The sequence below is a fragment of the Ursus arctos genome, unplaced genomic scaffold (assembly GCF_023065955.2).
Source record: "Ursus arctos isolate Adak ecotype North America unplaced genomic scaffold, UrsArc2.0 scaffold_25, whole genome shotgun sequence".
Lineage (NCBI taxonomy): Eukaryota > Metazoa > Chordata > Mammalia > Carnivora > Ursidae > Ursus > Ursus arctos.
This window is the reverse complement of record NW_026622930.1, coordinates 42,497,053-42,524,710: the sequence shown is the minus strand read 5'-3', so window position 1 is coordinate 42,524,710 and position 27,658 is coordinate 42,497,053. Positions and strand designations below refer to the sequence as shown.

General features: G+C 38.4%; 1 protein-coding gene across 1 annotated transcript in view; it reads left to right on the top strand.

Moving 5' to 3' along the window:
- Nucleotides 1–24,782, top strand: part of GCH1 (GTP cyclohydrolase 1) — a 48,205-nt gene extending 23,423 nt beyond the window's left edge. The window contains exons 2-6 of the mRNA XM_026480349.4: nt 4,327–4,436; nt 11,526–11,581; nt 20,683–20,714; nt 21,611–21,695; nt 22,629–24,782. Of these exons, the coding sequence (XP_026336134.1) occupies nt 4,327–4,436; nt 11,526–11,581; nt 20,683–20,714; nt 21,611–21,695; nt 22,629–22,755 (410 nt within the window). The 3' untranslated portion in view covers nt 22,756–24,782. The remainder of the gene's footprint in view (nt 1–4,326; nt 4,437–11,525; nt 11,582–20,682; nt 20,715–21,610; nt 21,696–22,628) is intronic.
- Nucleotides 24,783–27,658: the final 2,876 nt, after the last annotated feature.

The following is a 27,658-nucleotide window of genomic DNA, read 5'->3' as shown; positions in this document are numbered from 1 at the left end:
CAGACCCCATTCTCTTTGCTATTTCTTAGGATGGATGCATATTCAATGTTCCAAGCCTTCTTCCATTGTCTATTAACACTGCTCTCCAGGAACGTGCATGGCATGTGAAATTCTGGCTTCTTCAGAGATCTCTAATTTTTAGTGCTGATCACCAAACATCCTAGATGATGCTAATTTCTATTATCATTCGTTCAAAAAGAAGTTCCATCAGGTAGAATTTTTCTTTTGTAGGGAATCTCCCAGGAGAGAGATTCTGCCCCCTTTTACCCTTGCAGAAGCAGGCCCATTTTCTTATATTACTGTGTTTGAGAAGGAGCATTTCGAAGATGTGAAGATTTTGGTAGCAGCACAGAACATGGAATACAACTTTAATACAGGGGTTTTCAAAGTATGTTTCCCAGACCAGGGGTGTTAGCATCTTCTGGGAACTTGCTCGAAATGCCAAGTCTCAGTCCCACCCAGACCTACTAAATCAGAAACTTTGGGACTGGGGTCCAGTGTTTTGTGTTTTAACAAGCCCACTGGGGAAGTCTGAGAAGCACCCTGCTTCAGAGGGTGCTTAAATAGGAACTTGGGCTCCTGTTATGGACCTGACTTACTGTACTTTAAGGAAGGGACTAAATACTTAAGGGATGGCTGTCCCGCAGGGTTATTTGTTATCATTGTTTAATCATTAATGACACGAGAAAGGTATACTTTTACATTTTTCTTTGTGTGGCATTATAATAGACAAACCTTTAACTTTTGGGAGACCCTTCAGTTTCCTTTGTTGCTTATGACCAACAGTAGGAAATAGAATGCCATAAATCCTTGTTTCCAGGGTTACCTTCTTGCTGCTGATAACAGGCAGGAAATTAAAACAGTCTGTGATAGTGTTTTGTTCTTATTAGCCACAGATGGTAGCTTTCAGATATGTTGGACCAAAACATAAATAAATATAGCAGGGAAACTTCATTATTGAAGAAAAATGATTTGGTGAGGTCAAGTTTATAGTCTGGGTTCACTTTTATGAAATGGGATATAGGCAACATAATATTGCTCCATTACCACAAACATTAAGAGTTATGAGGGTCACAAGTTTTTTTTGTTTTTTGTTTTTGGTTTAATTTTCAGTATGTAAAACATTTAGATGATTCCAAAGTCAACTGTGTAACAAATTATGTTTAAAGACGTCGCACTTTTATCCATATCTCTTCTCTCCTGCTTTCTTAGTCCTTTATGGGTTAATCATTTTTATTAGCTTTTTGATTTATTCTTCTAGTGTTTCTTTTTGAAGATAAGCATGTACATGTAAATATGTTCATATCTCCCCCTTTCCACTTTCTTTACACAAAAGGCTGCAGGCTCTTCTGCAGTCTTTTAAGATTATTTTTAAAAGTTCGCCCCATTAAGGGATACCTTAAGTTCAATAAAATTCACCAACTTTATGTGTACAATTTGAATTTTGACAAATACATGCGGTTGCACAGCCACCAGTATAATGAAGGTATAGACTCTTTCCGTAACCCCAAAATGTTTCATTCCACTCTTTTGCAGTCAATCCTGTCTCCCATCCCTCTGGTCCCTGGTAAGCCATCTGCCTGCTCTCTCTCTTTATACTTCTCTTTCCTACAATTTCATACATAGTTTTTTGTGTGTATGTATATGACTTCTTTCACTTTCTATAATTCTTAGGAGATTCAGCCATATTAGTACATATATTAATAGTTATTCCACCTTATTGCTGAGTAGTGCTCTATTGTTTATACATTCCAGTTGATGGACATTGTCCTGTTGCTTTTTTTTTCACTTTTTTATTTTGAAATATTATTTTGAAATAATATTAGATGTACAGAATACTTACAAAGATAGTACAGAGGGTATTTATATACCCTTGCCCCAGCTTCCTCACATGTTAACATCTCATATGGCCTATGGTACAGTTATCACCCCTTAAGAAATTAGTATTGGTACAATACTATGAACTACAGACTTTATGTAGATTTTAGTTTTTCCATTGTGTTTAGTTTTCATGTTTCTTTAGTCTCCTCTAATCCATGACAATTCTTCAGTCTTTCCACATCTTTTTAAAAGAGTACTTGTTGAGGTATTTTACAGAATGTCCCTCAATATGTCTTGTGATTAGACTACAGTTACACACTTTGGGGAAGGACACCATAAAGGTGATGTCCCCTTCTCCTCGAATTATACCAGGAGCTACATGGTCTCGATGTGTCTTATTACTGGTAAAGTTAACCTGGATTACTTGGATAAAGTAGTGTTTGCCAGGTTTCCTCACTGCCATTAATATTTTCTCTTTTCTGTGGTCTCTCTATTAGAAGGAAATTATTGCTTCCAAAATTCTGATGTGTATTCATGCGCATGGGACACATAGTTTAGCGATGCTCTCAACCTTACTTATAATAATAGTAGTAACGACAGCTACAACTCACTCCAGGCTCACACTTCTAAATACACAGGGGTTATCTCATTTAATCCTCAGGATACCCTTGAAAAATGTAGGCACTTTTTCCATGCCCATTTTACAACTTAGAAGATTGAGGTACAGAGTACTTTACCAAAGGTCCAACAGCTAGTTAGTGATGGATCCAGATGCTAACTTAGCCTAACTTGAGGACCAGATTTTAACATGAGCCATATGGTTGTTGTCAGAGCTTAGAAATGGGAATGGTCTCGTTCATTGCCAGAGAAAACAAATGAATGCTGCTTTTCGGTAATTCTCTTTTGTTCTTTAAGAAACAATTTTGTTTGTTTTACTTTCAGGAATTTTTCTTTTTTTTTTTATTTTTTAGATTTTATTTATTTATTTGACAGAGAGAGACAGCCAGCGAGAGAGGGAACACAAGCAGGGGGAGTGGGAGAGGAAGAAGCAGGCCTCCAGCGGAGGAGCCTGATGTGGGGCTTGATCCCAGAATGCTGGGATCACGCCCTGAGCCAAAGGCAGACGCTCAACGACTGAGCCACCCAGGCGCCCCTCAGGAATTTTTCTTATGTGACTAAAGATTTTAATAAACTATGCATGACAGTAATCTTCTTTTAAAATCTTGGAGAAATCCAAGGTACTTTGGGGAGCACTAGGGGTCTATTTTTTGGACTTCTTTCAGAAATACGACTGAAGTTTAGGGCAGAGTACTCAGAATAGAGAACTGATTTTGGAGAAGTATTTACTTCAAGAATGACACCGAGCCTTTTCTTCCCTGGATTTTATCAGCTTCTTCTACTAGGAGTGTTGTGTTTGTCTGTGTGTATCTAAACCCTGCATGTTCACTTTTGTTGACCACACTAATGACTTTTCCACTACACAATCAAATGTATCTTTGAATAGCCTGACTCAGGGGATGATAACTGTGGTTAAATGATGACTCAATATCTGCGAGCCTCTATTCTAGTAGCAGCGGAGCCACTGAAGGTCAGGCTGTGTGGGTGGACGTTTGCACTTCTTCCCTGTGACTCACTGCACAGCCTGCCTTTCTGAGGGGAGATAACTGTAGGTGGCTGCAAACCTCTACGCACCTCGTCCCTGCTCTGTCTCATCGTACTATGTAGATGGGTATCCCCAAATCCTTGAAATCACACAGCTTGGACTCTTGAATGTGTGTAGGCTGCCAAGATGTCCAGATATCAGTGCACTTTTTAAAAATAAAGTTTTTTTGTTTCTCAGTGTCTGTCATATGCCTGGCCATATGTACCAGACTCCAGATGTCAAAAGCCAATCTGGACAGGCATATACATAAAAATTGTAGCATCTGTCTCCTTAGGGAAGAAGGCAACTGTTTAAGTCTGATGCTTGCTTACAGTAACTAGAAGATTTTACGAGAGTAGAAGATTATTTAGGGGATAGATAATGTATCAAGTTTACAGGTGTCTAGAACTGGCCTCAAAGTCAGATGGCTAAGGACTTCTGGCCTCAGAAATCAGATATGGTTTCCTACGCATCCATCATAGAGAAAGTGTTGGTGAAAGAAAATGTAAGGAAGAAAGTGAAAGCAGCCCATTTCCATCACCAGAAATAGCCACTCTTTTGTTTTGCATAATTTCTCCCTTTCTCCTTCTGTCATGCAGCAAACACATTTGTTTGTAATCCTGCATTTGTTATGTAATACTATATCCCAAGGATCTTTTCATCATTTAAAGAAAAAGACTTTGCTAATTTGGTGGGAGAAAAATAACTGGTTTTAATTTGTGTTCCCTTAATATTATAGTTAGGATTAATGTTTTGTCTTTGTTGACTGTGAGTCTGTATTTATCCATGGAGATTGTTAGTTTTTCTTCTCTGTATCTTTCTATAAAATTGGAAATGTTACTAAAGCAAACTTCTGATTTCAGATGTCCTAAATGATGCTATATTTGATGAAGATCATGATGAGATGGTGATCGTGAAGGACATAGATATGTTTTCCATGTGTGAGCATCATCTAGTTCCATTTGTTGGAAAGGTAAGGTTTCTCTGTTTCCTAGTAATTTTAAAAAGCGCATTAAAGTTTTAAAATTAGGATTATTATATTTAAAATCATCGCCTGCTAATTCCTAATATCCCAGATATGTACAGTTACACATAAACATTTACTCTTTATCAACCTGACTCATCTAATAGCTTGAAACTAACAAAACAAGGGGCGCCTGGGTGGCTCAGTCCGTTAAGCATCTGCCTTTGGCTCAGGTCATGATCCCGGGGTCAAGCCCCACATCTGGGGGCCTGCTTCTCCCTCTCCCTCTCCCTCCTTCTTCCTCTGCCTGCGGCTCCCCCTGCTTGTGCTCTCTCTGTCAAATAAATAAATAAAATCTTAAGAAAAAAACTAACAAAACAAAAACAAAGTAGCAGAAAGTCCTCAGGGCAAACATTTCATAGTAAATACCATGTTAATAGGTTAAAATAATGAGATTAAAGTTTCATTTTTTTTCCTAGGTAGCTGCTGCAGGCTCTGGAAACCTTTGCTCTTTATTTTGACTAAATAATGTTTGATCCAAGATATACTTTTGTATAATATGGCATGAGCAGCAATCATTGCAGAATGTCTTGTAGCAGAGGTCATAGTATTAGTGGATTTAATTTGTTTCCAACCTTTTCTATATTAGGAAAAATGAATCTAATGCAAACTAGGTAATGTTATCTAGCTTGTTTTACTTAAACATCTCTTTGAAAACATGTGGATTTAAGACCAAGAGTAGTCCTGCCCCATTATAATTTTATTTTATTTTGACTTGTTATTAATAGCTTTTAAACAGAAGACTTATAGGAAATAGTGTTACAAGTACCTATATATCCATCCCCTAAATTTAATGTGTTAACATTTGCTTCACATGCATTTCTATTAGGAATATGCCTAGGAGTGGACTTGCAGGGTCATGGAGTATATACATATTCAATTTAATAAGTGCTGATCTTTAGTTTTCCAAAGTGGTTGTACCACTTTACACTTTACACTATATACTCTTAGGTGAGTCTCAGTCACTTCACGTCTTGCCAACACTTGGCACTTTCAGTCTTTTTAAGTTTAGTATTCTGATGTGTCCGTAGTGGTATCTTTTTTAAACCTTTCATTATAGAAAAGTTCAAACATATGTAAGAATAGAAAGACTAGTAAGATAAAGTTCCATGTTTCCTAAAACCAACTTCTATAGTTATCAATAAAGAACCAATCTTGTTATATATAAGTTCCCACTGGACTATTTTGGAGTAAATCCTAGATATCATATTATTTTTTCCCATAATTTCTTCTAGTATGTGTCTCTAAAAGATAAGGACTTTTTTTTTTTTTTTTTTTTTTTTTTTAGAGATTTTATTTATTTATTTGACAGAGAAGCAGCGAGAGAGGGAACACCAGCAGGGGGAGTGGGAGAGGGAGAAGCAGGCTTCCCGCCGAGCAGTGAGCCCGATGCAGGGCTCCATGCAGGGCTTGATCCCAGAACGCTGGGATCATGACCCGAGCCCGAAGGCAGACGCTTAACGACTGAGCCACCCAGGCACCCCTAAAAGATAAGGACTTCTGAAGAAATGTAACTCTGATTTGATTATCAGCCTGGAAAGTTAGCAGTAAATTCTTCAACATATTAAAAAATATAAAGTATGTTGTACACAGCATGACTCTTCATCACTAATTATTAACACACATTTCTAAAATATTTTCTTATCCACAGTAGCAGTATCTTAAACAAAATTAACAGTAATTCCTAAATAGCATCCAATAAGTAACCCATATTTACCTTTCTGCAGTTGTCTCAGCTGTCTTACTGTTGGTTTGTTTAAACCAGAATCCAAGGGCACCTGGCTGGCTCAGATGGTAGAGCATGTGACTCTTGATCTCGGGGTTGTAAGTTTGAGCCCCACATTGGGTGTAGAGATTATTTAAAAATAAAATGTTTTAAAAATAAATAAATAAACCAGAATCCAAAGAGGAGTCATACATTTGCATTGCTTTGGGTTGTTATGCTTCTTACGTCTCTTATTCTAAAATAGTTCCCTCCTCCCACCTCCACATTCTGTTATTGAAGAGACTGGGCCAGTTGTGCTGTAGAGTGTCCTACCTTCTGGATTTGTTCCATTCAACCTCTGGATTTCTTATAAACTAGACTAGATCTAAAACTTCCTAATATTAAGGCTAACCATTTTTATTAAGAGTAATTCATGGGGTTGCTGAAGGCTCTGTATCCCATCTCATCAAGAGGCATGTACTGACTGGCAATCCCACAATTAATGATAATGGCCATGTGACATCAGGGCTCAGGCTTTTCAAGAAGGAGGAAACCTTTGAGCTTATTTTACTACTTTTTATTGTAAGTGAGGAATTTAGGTCCAGAAAGCCTATGATTTGTCCAAGAGGATAGAGGGAGTTAGTGATTTGGCTGGGGCTAGCCTAGGGACTTGTTCTGTGCTCAGCCTCTCACCACTATATCCTGTTACCTTCTGCTATGATTATCTCCGTGTTTGTGTTCTTGCTAACTTTTTAAAAAATATATTATTCAGTGACGATTTTCTAAAATCGACATTTAAATGGCTTAGAATTTTCAGAAAGATAAAAAATAGTACAAACAATAAACAGTATGGCTTTGCATATAAATATAAAAATTTCAAGTGGTACAGAAGATCTAAGTTCTGTGGGAAAGTTTTAACTCTATTTTTCTTTAAAATACCCAGTGTTCAGGGGCTACTTTACTTTCTCCTTCTGCTGACCAGGAAGGTGATGAATTGGTATTCTCAAACTCTCAAAGCAAAGTGCTAATAGATGAAAAATCACTACTTACTAGTAGATCAACTACTCACATGTATAATAAATATTAATTAGCTGAACAAATGCAAAAAGTGCTGGCAAACCATGATGCAAATGAATCTATGATTTTATTTTAGGCTAATCGATTGCCTCCAAATGACCATTTACTTTATTAGCCTTTTTGTAGAATGAATGTTTTTTCATAATTGATACATGGCTCAAAGAGAGGTAACATGGACATAGGAGATATTAGTAGTAACTTTTAAGATCACAGAATTGGCTTGGCTTTATATTAGGTCCTATAAGAACTTAGGTCTTAAGGTCCAGGTCTTGACAAGCACATTCGTAGCTGTGTCTTTTATTGCCCACCCATTGGGAAGATAGTGTTCTCCGGCAGCTTGGAAATGAGGCCACCAAGCATGACAGAAAGCATGGAGACCCTCTTTCTGTGCAATGGGGTGGGATTTTTTTAAGGTGGAATGGCAGTATTTATAGTTACAGCTTTATTAATTAATTTATTTATTAATTTATTTATTTATAGATTTTATTTATTTGACAGAGAGCACAAGCAGGGGGAGCGGAAGGCAGAGGGAGAGGGAGAAGCATGCTCCCCCACAGAGTAGGAAGCCTGATGTGGGGCTTGATCCCAGGACCTTGGGATCATGACCTGAGCCGAAGGCAGTCACTTAACCAACTGAGCCACCCAGGAGCCCAACTTCAGCCATTTATTTTCTTTACTTTTTATTTTTTATAATAATTTTTTATTATATTATGTTAGTCACCATACAGTACATCCCTAGTTTTTGATGTAAAGTTCCATGATTCATTACTTGCGTATAATACCCAGTGTACCATGCAATACGTGCCCTCCTTAACACCCATCACCAGCCTATCCCAGTCCCCCACCCCCTCCCCAACTTCAGCCATTTAAAGGAAGCTTTCCTGGAGCTTTTGGGTGGCTCAGTCAGTTGAGAGACCAACTCTTTTTTTTTTTTTTTTTAATGATTTTTTATTATATTATGTTAGTCACCATACAGTACATCCCCGGTTTCGAATGTAAAGTTCGATGATTCATTAGTTGCGTATAACACCCAGTGCACCATGCAATACGTGCCCTCCTTACTACCCATCACCAGCCTATCCCATTCCCCCACCCCCCTCCCCTCTGAGGCCCTCAGTTTGATTCTCATAGTCCATAGTCTCTCATGTTTCATTCCCCCTTCTGATTACCCCCCTTTCTTTATCCCTTTCTTCCCCTACCGATCATCCTAGTTCTTATGTTCCATAGATGAGAGAAATCATATGATAATTGTCTTTCTCTGCTTGACTTATTTCACTTAGCATTATCTCCTCCAGTGCCGTCCATGCTGCAGCAAATGTTGAGAATTCGTTTTTCTGATAGCTGAGTAATATTCCATTGTATGTATGGACCACAGCTTCTTAATCCAGTCATCTGTTGAAGGGCATCTCGGCTCCTTCCACGATTTAGCTATTGTGGACATTGCTGCTATGAACATTGGGGTGCAATGGCCCTTCTCTTCACTACGTCTGTGTCTTTGGGGTAAACACCCAGTAGTGCAATGGCTGGATCATAGGGTAGCTCAATTTTTAACTTTTTAAGGGACCTCCACACTGTTTTCCAGAGTGGCTGTACCAACTTGCATTCCCACCAACAATGTAGGAGGGATCCCCTTTCTCCACATCCTCTCCAACAATTGTTGTTTCTTGCCTTGTCTATTTTTGCCATTCTAACTGGCGTAAGGTGGTAGAGAGACCAACTCTTGATTTTGGCTCAGGTCATGATCTCAGGGTGGTGGAATCGAGCCCTGTGTTGGGTTCCATGTTCACCAAGGAATCTGCTGGAGATTCTCTCTCTCCCTCTTTCTCTGCCCCTCCCCCCACTCACACTCTCTCTCTCAAAATAAATAAATAAAATCTTTTAAAAAAATAAAGTTTTCTTGAAAGACATTGAGGAAGACATAAAAAGATGGAAAAACATTCCATGCTCTTGGATCGGAAGAATTAACATAGTTAAAATGTCCATGCTTCCCAGAGCAATCTACACTTTCAATGCTATCCCGATCAAAATACCGAGGACATTTTTCAAAGAACTGGAACAAATAGTCCTTAAATTTGTATGGAAACAGAAAAGGCCCCGAATCTCCAAGGAACTGTTGAAAAGGAAAAAACAAAGCTGGGGGCATCACAATGCCGGATTTCGAGCTGTACTACAAAGCTGTGATCACAAAGACAGCATGGTACTGGCACAAATACAGACACATAGACCAATGGAACAGAATAGAGAACCCAGAAATGGACCCTCGGCTCTTTGGGCAACTAATCTTTGATAAAGCAGGAAAAAACATCCGGTGGAAAAAGGACAGTCTCTTCAATAAATGGTGTTGGGAAAATTGGACAGCTACACGCAAAAGAATGAAACTTGACCACTCTCTCACACCATACACAAAAATAAACTCCAAATGGATGAAAGACCTCGATGTGAGACAGGAATCCATCAAAATTCTAGAGGAGAACATAGGCAGCAACCTCTATGACATCGGCCAAAGCAACCTTTTTCATGACACATCTTCAAAGGCAAGAGAAACAAAAGATAAAATGAACTTATGGGACTTCATCAAGATAAAAAGCTTCTGCACAGCCAAGGAAACAGTCAAAAAAACTAAGAGGAAGCCCTCGGAATGGGAGAATATATTTGTAAATGACACTACAGATAAAGGACTGGTATCCAAGATCTACAAAGAACTTCTCAAACTCAATACATGAGAAACAAATAAACAAATCAAAAAATGGGCAGAAGATATGAACAGACACTTTTCCAATGAAGACATACAAATGGCTAACAGACACATGAAAAAATGTTCAAAATCATTAGCCATCAGGGAAATTCAAATCAAAACCACACTGAGATACCACCTTACGCCAGTTAGAATGGCAAAAATAGACAAGGCAAGAAACAACAATTGTTGGAGAGGATGTGGAGAAAGGGGATCCCTCCTACATTGTTGGTGGGAATGCAAGTTGGTACAGCCACTCTGGAAAACAGTGTGGAGGTCCCTTAAAAAGTTAAAAATTGAGCTACCCTATGATCCAGCCATTGCACTACTGGGTGTTTACCCCAAAGATACAGACGTTGTGAAGAGAAGGGCCATATGCACCCCAATGTTCATAGCAGCAATGTCCACAATAGCTAAATCGTGGAAGGAGCCGAGATGCCCTTCAACAGATGACTGGATTAAGAAGCTGTGGTCCATACATACAATGGAATATTACTCAGCTATCAGAAAGAACGAATTCTCAACATTTGCTGTAGCATGGACGGCACTGGAGGAGATAATGCTAAGTGAAATAAGTCAAGCAGAGAAAGACAACTATCATATGATTTCTCTCATCTATGGAACATAAGAACTAGGAAGACCGGTAGGGGAAGAAAGGGATAAAGAAAGGGGGGTAATCAGAAGGGGGAATGAAACATGAGAGACTATGGACTATGAGAATCAAACTGAGGGCCTCAGAGGGGAGGGGGGTGGGGGAATGGGATAGGCTGGTGATGGGTAGTAAGGAGGGCACGTATTGCATGGTGCACTGGGTGTTATACGCAACTAATGAATCATCGAGCTTTACATTGGAAACCGGGGATGTACTGCATGGTGACTAACATAATATAATAAAAAATCATTAATTAAAAAAAATTTTAAAAAAATAAAGTTTTGGGGCACCTGGGTGGCACAGCGGTTAAGCGTCTGCCTTCAGCTCAGGGCGTGATCCCGGCGTTGTGGGATCGAGCCCCACATCAGGCTCTTCCACTATGAGCCTGCTTCTTCCTCTCCCACTCCCCCTGCTTGTGTTCCCTCTCTCGCTGGCTGTCTCTATCTCTGTCGAATAAATAAATAAAATCTTTAAAAAAAATTAAAAAAAATAAAGTTTTCCTGGTTATATTTTAATGTTGCTACAGGATAATTTGTACTGTCTGGAGAGTACATCCCCCTCAATGGAAGAAGAACTTTAGGAATTATATCAAGAGTTTAACTTCATCAGTAAATACCATGACTGTATTTCAAATTTGTCATTTCATTAACAGTCATTCATGTATATTTTCCTTTTTTGCATTATATGTAATTTTCTAAATGCTTTTCTAAGTGCTTCATTTTCTAAGTCTTAATCTAGCTATCTTGATACATTTTCATTGTGTTAAATTATATAATGCGTATACTGTATTATGTTTCCTTATTTCCTTATTTTGTTACAAAGAAGCATTGGATTTTTACTTAACTTGCGATTTCTATCTCTTCTTTGAAGGTCCATATTGGTTATCTTCCTAACAAGCAAGTCCTTGGCCTCAGCAAACTTGCAAGGTAAGTATGACTATGTGGTGAATAGGAAAACACATTTGTAGGACCTGCCCCTATATGGCAAGAATCTCATAAGGCTTTCTTGACTGGTGTGATCTAACTTGGAAGTCACATTGCTACTTCAAATTTATGGCTGCAGAAACAAACATATTTGGAGGACCTGAAACACAAATCCCTTTTCGTTTCACCCCTTACTGCCTTCCTCCTGCACCACCCATCCCTCTTCTACCAGCACATCCTTAAAGTCTTAGTTCATACCTTTCTCTGTAGAGCCTTCCTTGACTGGAAACGATCCAGGGGTGCATTCAGTCCAGCCCCCATATTTAAGGGTGGTGTAGCTAATGTATGGGAAGAGGAAACCTGCGCAGGGGTCTAATTGCTCTACACTGTTTTCAGACTTTTTTTTTTTTTTTAAGATTTTATTTATTTATTTGACAGAGACAGCTAGCGAGAGAGGGAACACAAGCAGGGGGAGTGGGAGAGGAAGAAGCAGGCCCCCAGCGGAGGAGCCCGATAGGGGCTCGATCCCAGAGCTCCGGATCACGCCCTGAGGCGAAGGCAGACGCTTAACGACTGAGCCACCTAGGTGCCCCTGTTTCCAGACTTCTAATCAAACTACTGTTTGGGGTCTCAACCCTGTCTTCCACTGCACCTGGGTATCTCCAGGGGGTCCTGCAGGGGGCCATTCATTCATTTCTGGTTTCTTTACCTCTGCAGACACAAGACTATGCTGTGCCTTTCTTGGCTTTCTCAGCAATATTCCAAAACAATACTTACTCTCCTATCTCTTTCTTTTCTATTACAGTCTTCTTTTCCATTCTTTATCCTATGGGTTCATGCCTTTTAAAAATTCCTGTGCTAGGGGCGCCTGGGTGGCACAGCGGTTAAGCGTCTGCCTTCGGCTCAGGGCGTGATCCCGGCGTTATGGGATCAAGCCCCACATCAGGTTCCTCCACTATGAGCCTGCTTCTTCCTCTCCCACTCCCCCTGCTTGTGTTCCCTCTCTCGCTGGCTGTCTCTATCTCTGTCGAATAAATAAATAAAATCTTTTTTAAAAAAATTCCTGTGCTACTATTTTTGTTTCAGCTTTAGGAAGGAGAAGTAATGGACAAGTATGGTCATCTATGTTTAACTGGAAATCACCTAGGGGATCAGACTATATGTCTGATGCTCTCAGTCACCAATACTTTATTGTCCCTAAATATTTTTTGTAATTTCTTTGTAGGGAGTTAGTGAGTCCTGAGTATGGAAAAATGCTGGGAGGTGTGTGTGTGTGTGTGTGTGTGTGTGTGTGTGTGTGTGTGTGTGAGAGAGTGTGTGTGAGATGAGAGAGAATTAAGAACAAAATGAGGGAGGGGCACCTAGGTGGCTCAGTCAGTTAAGCGTCTGCTGTCAGCTCAGGTCCTGATCCCAGGGTCCTGGGATTGAGCTCCACGTCGGGCTCCCTGCTCAGCAGGGGAGTCTGCTTCTCCCTCTCCCTGCTTGTGCTCTCTGTCACTCTCTCTCTCTCTCTCTCGCTCCCTCACTCTCAAATAAAATCTTAAAAAATAAAAAAAATTTTTTAGAAAAGAACACAATGAGGGAATAGGTGATGAATGTATAGTCAAGTGCCCCTCGCCCCTTAAAATAAACCAAGCTAAGTGTGGATAATTTGAAGTTATAGTGACTGTATCAAAATTGGAATAAATGAATCTTTGTGACCAACTAACTATACTGTGGCTCTGATGGGTTCCTGCTTCTTCTCCACCTAGACACTGGGATTCACCACAATCCTGAAATGGTGGTCCAGATCTTTTTCAGTTCTGTGTTGGGATCTGTAAAAACCACCCTGCCAATCAATCTGACAGCTGTTCTCCACAGTTGTTCTTTTTACTTTGTTTTCACTTCCACTTTCTCACTCATTTCCTCTATGGATTAAGGAAAGAGTAGGTAGAAGAGAAAATTTTAACTTCCCTAGTTTCTGACCTTTCCATCAGACAGGGCTACTTGATACCATGAAGATATATTTTATATCATAGCTGTAATTGCTTCCCTGCAGAAAGGCTCTTAACACAAATCCAGAAACACCTTGCCACTTTTCAGTGATCTGTACCCAGTGGTAGTGCCAAGGGGTGGCTGAAAAAGGGTATTGGTGGTGATGGGGGAAAATAATCTTACTATGATGTCTATTAGCACCCCCCTCCCTTGTAACTTACTCCTAAATCATAAAGAAAGTCATGTCAACTGTGAATGGAAGTGTCTTTGCTAAATTTGGTTATTCTTACTGTTTTGTAAGATACAGTCTAAGTAAAATCCATGTGTTTGCTGTGTAAACCTAGCTGCAGGCCCAGCCCCGTGGCATGCTCCCTTCCAATAAGACTGCCAACCCTATGCCTTTCCTATATAGAAATTCTGCCACTGCTGATGCTTTTAACAGACTGTCCAAATGTGAAAGGTATGTAGTGGATGGTTTTCACATTATAAGGAAGCTTGGTGGCCCATATTAGGCCTTGGTCTTAATGTAAGTTGCCTTCTCTATAAGACCACGTGCCGTGTAGACCATGGCTAATACTTTATGGAAATGGATTTTTGAGTAATCCAGTAAGACCTTGGACTAAATGGTAATTTAGGGATAGAAAGGAATAATCTTTGGTTATTTTCTTTCCCAGTGAAATGGAAAGATCTCCAATAATTAAGCTTTTATGAAGCAATACAAAGGAGTTGATTATTAGCATGGGGATTTGTTCTTATGCTAATGGATTAAAACTTTAAAAAAAAAATGGAACACTAAACCAAAGAACAGAGTGTATATTACTTTCAGATATTTGTAAACAAAATTTGATTAAAAGGTCTATTAAACAGGAAAGAAAGCTAAGATTTTATCCAACTGCTTATTTCTTATAAGAAGTAGGAATATTTAGGGAATGAAGAGTAAGAAAGAAAGCTGAATGTCTTAGCAAAACTTCACTGCTCATTCTAATCTTGTATGTGAAGTCTGTTATATGCTTGCCTTTAAACGAATGACCTTTCAGTGCCAGGGAAGTCAAATATCAAACAGTAAAGCCTTAAGTAACAAGAAAATGCCAGAAGTGAGTTGATCTGGTTTAACTCTAGTAGAAGTCTAGAGTAAATGTAGTTTGAATAGAAATTCCTTTTGCTGGGGTCCCTGGCTGGCTTAGTCAGAGGAGCATCCGACTCTTGATCTCAGGATCATGAGTTCGAGCCCCATGCTGGGTGTAGAGATTACTTAAATAAATCTTAAAAGAATAAAATAAAATCTTTTTAAAAAAGTCCTTTTGTTGCTGAAAATCCATTGAACATATATTCATTTTCTTGCCTTAACATAACTGAGTGAGCACAATTAAATCTTGAATATAGAATTGAAGTGCCTCAGGGCAGCCATGGTTAATCTCCTTATTGAGCATCTGCGATGGCTGCTAGAGAGAAGAAGGACACAGCCACTGCTTCAGGGAGGGTGGACAGTATGCGGCAGCAGGTACCACTGAAATGCCCGGTTTGGAGTCCCGAGTTCAGAGGACCCAAGATGACTGTGGCCTGGCAGGGTTAAAGAGACAGAGAGGTGGAGGGCTGAGCAGAATTCTAAATGGAAGAGAAATTCCTTTAGGTATAGTTAATACATAATAAGCAAAGACAAATATTTCTTTATATTATATTTCTTTAATAGAGTTTGAATCCTTATAGAAACTTCCTGCTTTTAGTTAGCCTTTGCAATTTTCCATTGGATTGCTTGTCTTTTTATTACTGATTTATGTGAGCTCTTTGAATGTTAAACCACTTAGGTCAGGTGCTGCAAATAATTTTTCCAGACTTGTCATTTGTCTTCTGATTTTGTTTTATAATATCATTTTTCCACAGAGAAGTTGTAAAACTTTATGTAGTCATAAACTCATGTTTTGGGGTTATTTTTATATTTAAATCTTCACTCTGTCTGGAATGCAAGGAGTGAGGAGGAATCCATCCATTGCTGTTGTATGCCCACTGACCTCCTGCAGCACCCCCACTTCCCTCCTGTTACCATGCTGCCTTCTTGCTATCCTTGCTGCCACTCTGTTGGGCCTTTTTTGTGTTCTTTCTGGATTATAAAACTCTGAACTCCACCTTGTCTCCAATCTCTCCGTGTCTTTAAATCTGCTCTCATACACTGCTAGGATGTACTTTCTAAAGTCTGGATTTGATGCTGCTGCTCCTTTGTAGCTCCCCATAGCTTTTAAGATAAAGTTCAAACTCCTTCCTTCGGCTGGCAAGTCCCCCTGTGATCCACCTCCACCTCCTGCTTCTTTTTGCTCTTTGCTCTAACCGTAGTGGAGAATTTGCAGCCTGGTGACAAGTCAAAATGTCTATTCCCCCTGCTTGTGCACTTGCTCATTCTCTCTCAAATAAATAAAATTTTAAAAATAAATAAAACTTAAAAAATGATGTTGGGAAAACTGGACTCCCTTCTTATACTATACACAAAAATCCACTTAAAAGTGATTGACTGTAAGACCGGAAACCATAAAACTAGCAGGAAACATAGAGGGTAAGCTCCTTGACATTAGTCTTGGTGATGATTTGACACCAAACATAAAAGCAACAAAATAAAAAATAAACAAGTGGGACTACATCAAACTAAAATGCTTCTTCATAGCAAAGGAAACCATCAACAAAATGAAAAGGCAACCTGCAGAAGGGAGAAAATATTTGCAAATCACATATCTGGTAAGGGGTTAATGTGCAAAAAATATAAAGAACTTGCACAACTCAATAGCAAAGAATCAATCCAATTAAAAAATGGGCAGAGGAACTGAATAGACATTTTCCCAAAGAATATATACAGATGGCCAGCAGGTACATGAAAAGGTGCTCAATTTCATTAATCACTAGGAAAATGCAAATCAAAACCGCAGTGAGATATCACCGTACAACTATTAGAATGGCTACAGTACTATTAAAAAGACAAGATATAAATGCTGCTGAGGCTTGGAAAAAGGGAACCCTTGTACACTATTGGTGGAAATGTAAATTGGTGCAGCCACTATGGAAAACAGTATGGAGATTCCTCATAAAATTAAAAATAGAACTGGCATATGATCCAACAATCCTAATTCTGGGTATATATCCAGAGGAAGTGAAGATAGGAGCTAGAATATTAAAGAGATAGCTGTACTCCAATGTTCATTGTTCTCACTGGGGGGGAAAAAGGTAAATATGTGAGGCAACGGGTGTATTAATTAACTAGATGGGGGATTTTTTTCCCCACAGTGTATACATATATTAGATCACAATGTACACTTTACAATCTTTTTCAATTATACCTCAGTAAAGCTGAAATTTAAAAAAAAACCTGTGCTTTGGAGATATATTTATAGCCACAAATGCTTTCATTATTGAATAAGAAACCCAACACATAAACTAAGCATTCAATATTAAAAAAAAAAAGTTATAAAACAAGCTTAATAGAAGTAAGAAAAATAAAATGATTAAATTAGAAAATTTAAAAAAGAACAGAAAACATAAATTCAAAAGATCATATATCATAGATTGCTTAGCAGTCTGATTGAGAGGAGAAATACACCTAGAAATGAGAGGCGATGTAACTAAAAATATGCTTTAGAAACTTCAAATCTTTATGAATAAGTTAAAAAGGATGGAGAGAGAAGGGAATGAATCAAGAGTTGGAAAACCTGGATAAATTAGTAACCATTGGAAAAAGTCAAATTAATGTTGGGATTGGGGTGGGAGGGAAAGGGGTGGACAGTCAATTTAATAGACAACTTCCAAATAACCACTAATTCCAATGTTGTATAAATTATTCAAGATCATGGAAGAACCTGAAAAGCTACACAGTTAATTTGATGAAGCTTCCTATCTCTGATAAAAGTCTGATAAAACTAGCATTTAAAAGGATGATAGACTAATCCCACTTATGAATATAGTTGAAAAATCCTAAATATCAACTCCTTCTTTAACAGGCACAAGTACTGTTTCCATAATGACCCAGGGAGATTTATTCCAAGAATACAGAAATGGTTTAGATTAAAATTAAGAACTACTGATTCTGGGACTATGGTAACTAGATGGTAATGATATCCCTCCTAGTATAACATACTAGGATATAATGTATATGTACATTTCAAACATTGGGGGAAATGTAAGGCAGTTCCAGTGAGAATTCACAAGAATTAGCCAGCCCTGGAGTCAAAGGCAGGGTTCTGTCCTCCCTATTCCACCCCAAATTGGGAGAGATATTACCTGTTAACTTTGTTCTGTGGAGAGCAGGGAAAAGAACCCATAGCCGTGTATTCACAAGGGTTTACGCTCAGAATTCACATCACCATGTGTGGTCCTCAGAAAACCCAGGGCAATAATTTAATTTAAAATGTTGCCAAGGAGGTAACCTTTTTGCATCTAGCAGAAACAAGTGCTCATTCTCTGATGCACTTTTAGTTTGGCTTCAGAGAATTCCCACCAATGATATTCCAAGGAGCATGAATTCACCAAAAGTAAAAGAAAAGCCACCATGAGTCAGAGTCAGCTGAAACAAATGGTCAAAGAGGGCAGAGGTGAAGCTAACAGATACACAACATAAAACAAATATGTTAGAAAATAAGAATCCTGAGGGGTGCCTGGGTGTCTCAGGCAGTTAAGTGCCTGACTCTTGATTTTGGCTCAGGTCATGATCTCAGGGTTGTGAAATCGAGCCCCATGTCTGGCTCCACACTTGGAGTCTGCTTGGGATTCTCCCTCCCACCACCACTCTCTCTTTCCCTCTTTCTCTCTCTTTAAAAATATATAAATAAATCTTAAAAAAAAAAAAAGAATACTGATAGTTTGGCAAAGGAATAAACTTTTAGAATTAGACTGAAAAAAAGGGACCAAATAAAAAAATGTCTAGAAAAAAAAAGTGAAAATTGGATTTGAAGCCCAATATAGTTACATTCCTGAGTGGCTCAGTCAGTTAAGCTTCGGACTCTTGATTTCGGCTCAGCTCATGATCTCAGGGTCTTGGGATCAAGCCCCGTGTCCAGCTCCACACTCAGTGGGAGTCTGCTTGAGGAATCTCTCTCTCCCTCTCCCCTTGCCTCTCCCCTGGCTCATGTGCTTTATCTCCCTCTCAAATAAATAAATACAAATAGATAGATAGCAGGTTAGACACAGCCAAAAATAGTGAACTAGAAGAAAGGTCTGAAGCAATTGCATTCAGAGCTAAGTGGAAAATATGGGTGAGAATGTAAGAGATGTGGAAGACTGAGGAGGTCTAACATGTCCTTAATTGAAATTCCTGGAGGTAACAGAGGCCATGGGGTAGGTGTAAAATTAGAGAAGGTGATGGCTGAAAACGTTTCTGGAGCACATGCAAAAAAATCAGTCTTCAGATTTAGGAAACCGAATGAATCCCAAACAGGACAAAAAAATTAAATCCCCACCTAGATACAACACAGAAAACCTCAGAGTACATATACTGAAATATCATAAAAGCAGCTGCAGAGAAAACATTACCTACAAGGTAACAACAATTAGACTGGCGGTTGTTTGCCAGTGGCAATATTAAAAGGCAGATGAATATTAGTGTCAAATTAGAATTCTGTTTTCAACAAATACTCTCAACACATTATCTTCAAGAAAGAGAGCAAAATAGTTTTTGTGTTTTTTGTTTTTTTTTTTTAAATCCAGGGAAGCTATATGATGAACTTTAGTGCTGAGAAGACAGAAATTCAATGCCTTCTGCTTACTTGAAAATGAAAACCAAATAAACCAGGAATAAATTATAAACTCTCTAAGCATAGGGACCCTGATCATCACATATAATCATATACGTAGAAGACAATAGCGATCTGTGCGAAGGTCTTCCTTTGGCCTGAGAATGGCTATCTACCAGAAAAAGGCAGGTGTCATGGATGATAGTAAAATGTCACAAGCATTGCTGTTAAAGTAGAGAGCAAAATGTGGGTGCCCAATATCACCACTGTTGTCTAACGTTGTACCTGAAATTCTACTCAAGAGAAAGAAATGATGATTATGAGAAGGAAGACATTACTAATTTTTAAATCAATGGCATCTCCTATTCATACAACAGAAATTAATCATCTGGAAAACTATAAGAAGTAATATATAGAAATTTGACCCAAAAGAAATAAGACATATTTCCTATCCAGGAGCTTAAACAGCATCCTTTCTCAGGTTTTTGTTCAAAATTAAAAATATATAATTGTATTCATTCAGTGTTATAAATCTAGAAACATGAAGAATCAGGGTGGCTCCTGCATTCAGGTTGAGTGGTAAACAGGGCAACGTACCTGTTACTGACCTTATTGGCTATAATGGGTATAAAAGGGCAACTTTTCAATTTTATCTGAGCATCATAGTGGGGACACGGGGAAAAGCCACAAAATGCCTCCTAAATGAAATGATTCTTAAATTGAGTCCAAATTCATGACTAACAGACCAAATTTTAAAGAAAAGATCCTTAGTGTGAATTGTTTCTTTGAATAGGTAATTCATGTGGCCATCTTTACATTTCACAACAAGAGTGAAAGATGTGAAAGGGGGAAAATCCATCACTTGACAGATTGTGTTATAAGCCAATATCAGGAGGCTTTTATTTTTGGGAGTTAATCACACTGAGTGCTTATATAGATGTACTTTATAAAGAGATGTCTGAAGAAGTCTGTTCAGTTCTAATACGATTATCCTAATAGGTTTAGTGGGTACAGTAGTTGACAATGGCCTGCTATTAATTAACAAATAGTCTTTTTATTTTTAACTTGAACTTTAAGCTCTGGTTAAACAATATGATTAATTAGAACACTTGAGACTTGGCCTAAAATTGATGACTTGGGAGCTCTAAAATCATTGTGTTTTTCCTAAGTGAATATTCCTGTAATTCTCTCTCTCTTTGGGGACATAGGGAAGTACCACTCTGTGTCATGCTTGGTGGTCTCCTCAAGACTCTCCCTCTTCTCACTTCCATGTAGTTTTTGTATCTTTCTTCATCTTAGAAGCATTAATCTCCTGCCCACACCCTACAGTTGCTTCAATAAAGTCCTTTTGGTCTTTTGAGGAAGACTGACCAATTCCATTTCAAACAAATTTATGATTAACTAAAACAATTCTTTCTTTTCTAGGATTGTAGAAATCTATAGTAGACGATTACAAGGTAAACCTTTAAACTTTTATTTACAGAAAAACATTTTTTTTCTTAAGGAAAAAGTATTTTTTGTTGTTCTTATTACACATGTAATACATATGACTTACCAAAGTCAAAACCTCATAGGAATATAACATAGAAAGGGAAAGTCTGCAGTGTTTTAAGCCTCCAGAAAAAAATCATTGTTGTATTTGCACATTCCTTCATATTTTGTACATCTACCAACATTTTAAAACCAATTTATTATATTTTTAAATGGGCTCATATTGTATGTCATGGGCTTCACTTTTTTTTCCCTATTTTTTTTTCACTTAACATTTTTCCCCCACATGCATGTAACTATCTCATTCATTTTCCTGGCTGTTTAGCATTCCATTATATGGCTTTGCTGGGTTTGATTGAACCACTCCCTGCTCTAATAGATATTTGAAGATTTTGTCAGTTTTCAAATAGACACAATGCTGCAGTGAACACTCTTAATGTGTTTTCAAAGACGAGTTGTTTATTCCGCACAGGGACTGCATTGTTTAGGTTAGATTGTTGGTTTTCAGCTTTACGTACAAGTCAATAATTGGGTTACAGTGCCTTTGTTAACCCTGCTGCGAGCTATTTAGTCATCCGCGTGGAGGTGCTTGTTATCAGTGGGTCTTCTGCACGCCTAAGAGACAGTTGTCATTCTTACCCGTTCCCTGCAGTGCCGCTGATCTGCGGGTGAGGGAATTGAACAGCTGCCTCCTATGGCCCAGGCAGCAGACAAAGCAAACTGGTAAAATCTGGTGTGTCTTGGTGCTGAAGCCTCACAGAAGTCTGCTTTTTAAGATTTCAAATATCCTAAAGACAACAAATACCCTAAAGACCGCTGTTTGTGTCAGACTCTTCAACTGAGCTTCTTGTCACCCCCACAGTTCAAGAGCGGCTGACGAAACAAATTGCCGTGGCAATCACAGAAGCCTTGCGGCCTGCTGGAGTGGGGGTGGTGGTTGAAGCCACGTAAGTCCATGCTTGCCTTAATGATGTCATCGTGGTGCACGGAAATGGTATTTACAGCTGCTCTGTGTTTCCAGCACCAGGTGATGCCATATCATCGACACTGTCATGTTTTCTGTCTCTGACCTGAAGCTAACCTCTTGCATTTACTGTGTGGCTGATGCAGGAACCAGAGTATGGGAGACTGGTTTTGTTTTGTTTTTGGTGGGGGTGGTGGAGCTGTCGGGAGTCATCAGCCTAAGCGTAGTGATTTGTGCAACCAGTAGCATTTTGTGTCTTCTCTTGATTTCTTCTTTAGCTCTTTGCTGCTCCAAGCAGACTTTTCCTAATATTTTGTCACACATTTTTAAAAAATGGAGCTAAAACTGGGTATAAAGGGCACCGGAAGACACTTCTTTAAGTTAGAATGAATTACGAGAATTGCACGCATCTCGTCTGTTCCTCTGGCATGGAATGAGCTCTGTACTGTGCACGCTGTCAGCTTCACCAGGTTGCTTATGCTCACTGGGGTCACTGTTCTCTAGATTCTGCCTGGTGACACCTCGTACTTCAGTACTTCTCCAAACACCTAAGCTAGTATTGTGCTGTTTCAGTCCTACAGATGGAGCAAGTGAGAATTCTGAATTTCTTTTTATCCAGAAGTTGTTTGAACTCTATGGACCCCTTGTATTATTTTCACATAGGAAGAAAATTCCCTTGTTTTCCCTTCTGCTAGATGCATGAAAGATTCAACCACTGATAAGAATAAGAGCTACATGACTAAGAAACGTAAATAAACCTCTAAGGTCACATTTGCCTAAGAAGTGACATTTGGGTACAGTAGATAGCTGTGAGCTCAGTATAATCAGATTTAATTTTTTGGCCTGCTTTTGACTTTAAAAACCAAACCAGCAACTGCGTATTCCTTTAAGCCACCTCTGTTGTCTTGTTTTGTAGACACATGTGTATGGTAATGCGAGGGGTGCAGAAAATGAACAGCAAAACTGTGACCAGCACGATGTTGGGTGTGTTCCGGGAAGATCCAAAGACTCGGGAAGAGTTTCTAACTCTCATTAAGAGCTGAACTTCAGCATGTGTCATGTGCTTTGAGGATCGTGCCACTAGTAGCGTTGTTTGGTCTTAATTGTTTGTACATTCCATTTTCAATTGTTACAGATGTGAACTTTATTCCTTGTCACTAATGGTGTTTAATAATTATTTATAGCAAATCAAATAAAAATAATTAACAAAGGGGTGAGCCCTCTACTTTCTTCTTGCCACCTTTTAGTGGTAACTTTCAAGGAAACCGCCCATAGTGTAAGTTACATGCACAAAACCACTGCCATTGGGATAACCTTGAGGGTGCTGGGAAGGAAGAAAAATTCAAATATTTTGTTCAAATACTAAATAATTGGGTTCATAAGCATAGGAATGTTGGGATTGGGGGAAAACTATGGCCAATATACTATTTTTTTCCCTCCCCATACAAAAATGGTGTCGTGCTTCAAATAATTTTTGTACACTGTGCAGCATTGCTCTGCAAACTCAAGTCCAACAGGCTTCACTTTAATCACATTTATTAAACTACCAGGGCACTTTATTTTTTATATATTTATTTTTTGACTATCCAGTTGTAATGTTAGTCACCAAAGGAAGGTGGTGGAAATATCTATGTTTTTGATTTTGTGAGTTAAAAAGACACATTTCTACTTTGTATTCTTTTTTAAATCCAAGTACAGGGAATTAGTTCCTATTGTTTACAAGTGTATTCTCATGTCAGTATACAGGGATTTAGACCTTTAACTCTCTGTGCCTTGATGAGAATATCACACCACTTAGAGTGTAGTACCTTTGCCTTTTTTGGAAAGCCATTGTTTTATGAGACTTAAGTACTAACCCTGAAAATAACTAGTCCTCATAGTTTTACCTTTAGAAGTTTCTTGCAAGCTTACTTTGTGTATTCCTTGTAGATGCTTCAAAACTTTTTTTTATCTTAACAAATATTTTTCTAAGTATTTCCAGAAACTTTTGAGAATGTCCATCATTTTCAGGTCTGCAGAACCAGAACTTCTGTGATTAGGAAAGCATGCAGAATGAACTAACTGTGGGCTGCATTGTGAGTGATATCAATGTTCAATGAAACCTGCATTGTTTGTATCTGTGAAAATGCATTGTAATTTTCTGGAATTACTGGAGAATATTGAAAGCCCCCATACTGGTTCCTCTCATGCTCCATATGGGTCTTGTCTTCAGCGTAACTATTCAAGTGGTATACAGGTCTTTTTGTCCAGGAAGCTGTTGCCTTATTAATGACTACTTAAAATTTCCTCCATTGGGGCAGTGTGGGCCAAATTAAAAACAACAAACAAAAAAACCAAACTCCCCTGCAAAAACAAAACCACAGTCATTCCATGGAAAAGTCTCTTATTTCATTGACATTGTGCTCTTCAAATTTATTCCATTACCTTAAGAAGAGCTAACTACAATGATTACTTTAACCTTGGTAGTCCTGTCTCTGCCATTTTGGTGTCATTTGCCTTATGATGGGACAAGGTGGCAGAAGTGCTGTTTTTTAAAAAAAAATTCTTCCCTACTTCTATTTCCTATATTTTTCTATATTTGGAGTTTCTGAAGTACAGTGGTAATTTATTTTGAGTTTCTTTTAAAATCTAATGTGATATAAACATTATCCTGCTTAATAGTTTAGACATTTAGAAGTAGAATTAAACATTCAACACATGTTTGGTATTTTAAAGTAAAAACAGATGTGACTTGGAGGACCAAAGAAATTGTTAGCTATAAATTCATCTTTCTGAGATCAATTGTATTCCTTTTTAATGAGTCTCTGTTCTAATATTGCCTGGAAGTGTTCTCATAAAGGTCTAATGTATCTACAGGCTATCGTCTTATTGGTAAATGCAAAGTAATAACCTTGTCTGTTTTACTCTAGTCTGTAGTACTTCAAAATTGCCTTTTCATATCCATGGGCTCAAGTCCATTTTGGGGACTTTTAAGAATTTGATCCATTTAAGTACACTGTTCAATTAAATTGTTTGAATTTTATGTGTATGTGTATCTGTTCTACTGAAATTATTAAAATGTTATAACTTAGTTTCTTGTGAAAGTAGTTTCTTTTTGAACCACTTGTATAAATATACCAATAAATTGGATTATTTTAATTGTATTCTCTTTTACCAAAGATACCTATCATAAGGGCTTCCCTCAGTCAAATTAACCTGGGGTTCTCTGTCTTCCTTTGGTATTTGGTTTGGGTATTACTGTCCTCATCCTCTGGCTGGTCTGAGGTAAGAGTGAGGAATCTGAGTGTCCCTCATGTCCCTGTTGTCCTAAATCTAAGTTTGGGAAACTGCAGCCTCCTGAGAACTGGCGCTGTTGCTGTGTGGGAGCTATTGGAGAAGGAAGAGCAGGCTGGGGCAGGGAGCCGGGCAGTGCAGGGAGTGGAAGAGAGTTTCCCTCCTCCTTCTAGGGAAGATCCTGCCCCAGACAAAACTTCTGAGTAAGTGCAAAGGTTTTGCTGCCTCTTTTCTGTCTGTGCCTGGTGACCTCATCATTCCCTCCTTCAGGGTGTTCTTCTCCCCATTCTCTGCTCTACCTAGCAAAGGCCCCTGCCCTCACTAATGTCCGTGTGCCCAGGTGTTAGGGCTCTGGAGTGGCCTGCTGCTCCTTGAAGGACTCTGTAGACTATCGGGTAGTGAATCTAGTCACCCAAACTAGGAATGCTTATTGAATAACACTCCTAAAACCACAACTCATAGGTGTCAGTAAAACAATGAGCTGCTCAGCCAAACCCTAGTTGCTGCTCTTTTTTTCACTAAAGATTGGCCAAGTTCCTTGTTTTGTCACATAGTGGAAGAGCAGTTGCAAACACCAAAGGTGTTAGAGAATGTCATCAACACAGAACACTTAGATTCACCCTGAAGGGCCTGGGTCCTCTCGCCGATGGTGAGAAGAGGGAGTCTCAGTAGATGAGTTCAATGCCAAGTGTAAATATCTGATAGCCTCAACCCTCCAGAGGCACTTGCCTTATTTTAGTCTTTATAACAGAAAAAAAGGTATACAACAGTAGACAATATATAATTACATGACCCCCATGTACCCATCACCCAGCTTCAATAAGTCTCAATTCATGGCCATCTTGATTCCCCCATACTTCCCATCCCCAATGGATTATTTCAAAGCAAATTCCAGATATTATTTCACCCATAAAATATTTCAGATTATCTAAAAGGAGAGGAATCATGTTCATTATCACACAAAAAATTAATGCTTTAATATTAAATATCCAGTCAGCATTTGGTTTTTCCCCTATTGTTTCATAAATTTATTCATCACTTGTTTGAATCAAGGTACAGATGAGATCCGTACATTGCAATTGGTTGATCTAGGTTTTTTTGTTGTGGTGGTGGTGCTTAAAAAAATACATAATATAGGGGTTCCTGAGTGGCAGAGCTGGTTAAGTGCCCAACTCTTGGTTTTAGCTCAGGTCATGATCTCAGGGTCATGAGCTCAAGACCCACATCAGGATCCATGCTCAGCAGGGAGTCTGCTTGAGATTTTCTCTCTCTCCCTCTCCCCCTCCCTCTGCTCGCACACACTCTCTCTAAAATAAATAAATAAATCTTTAAAAAAACCCACATAACATGAAATTTACTAACCTAACCATTTTTAAGTGTATGGTTAGTAATAACTATATATTGTTGCACAACAGATTGCTAGAATTTTTTCATCTTGTAAAACTGAAACCTTATATCCATTGAACTCTTTTCCTCCTCCCCCCGAGTCCCTAGTAATCACCATTCCACTTTGTTACTGAGTTTGACTACTTTAGAGTCCTCATATAAGTAGAATCATGCATTATTTGTCTTTTTGTGACTGGTTTAATTTCACTTAGCATAATGTTCTCAAGACTCACCCATGTTGTAGCATATGACAGGATTTTCTTCTTTTTAAAGGTTGAATAATATTCCACTGTATATATATATTGCATTTTTAAAATTTGTTATCTATTGATGGGTATTTAGATGGCTTCTACCTCTTCGCTATTGTGAATAATATTGCAGTGAATATGGGCATGCAAATTATCTCCCCAAGAATCTGTTTTCAATTCTTTTGGATATATACCCAGAAGTGGGACTACAGAATTTCTATAGTCTCTCTAAATGATAATTCCTTAAGATTTTTTGAGGAATCTCCATTCTGTTTTCCATAGTGGCTGTACAATTTTACATTCCTACCAACACTGCACCAAGTATTCCAGTTTCTCCACATTCTTGCCAAAACTTGTTATTTTCCAACTTTTTTGGATTGTGGTAGGAGCATGAAGCAATAGTTCCTTATGGTTTGGATTTGCATTTCCCTGATAATTCTTGATGTTGAGCACTTTTCATGTGCATATAGACCATTTGTATATCTTCTTTGGAGAAAAGTCTATTCAAAGTCCTTTGCCTGTTTTTAAATCAGGTTATTTATTTTTTGTTGTTGAGTTGTGGGAGCTCTTTATAATGCTTTATCAGATAAATAGTTTGCAAAAATGTTCTCCCATCTTATAGATTGTCTTTTCACTCTGTTGATTGTTTCTTTTGGGCACAGAAGTTAAGTTTGATGTAGTCCCATTTGTTTATTTTTGCTTTTGTTGCCTATGCTTTTGGTGTCATATCCAAGAAATCATTGTCCATTCCATTGTTGTGAAGATTTCCCTCTGTGCTTTTTTCTAGGAGTTTTTTAGTTTTACATTTAGATCTTCAATCCATTTTTAATTTTTTTGTGTATGGTGTAAGAAAAGGGCCCAACTTCCTTCTTTTGCTCGTGGATGTCCAGGTTTCCCAACACCATCTGCTGAAGAGATTCTCTTTCCCCATTGTGTAGCATTGACACCTTTGTCAAAAATCATTTGATCATATACGTGCAGATTTATTTCTGGGCTATTCTGTTCCATTGGTCTATATGTCTTTATGCTAGAACTACAC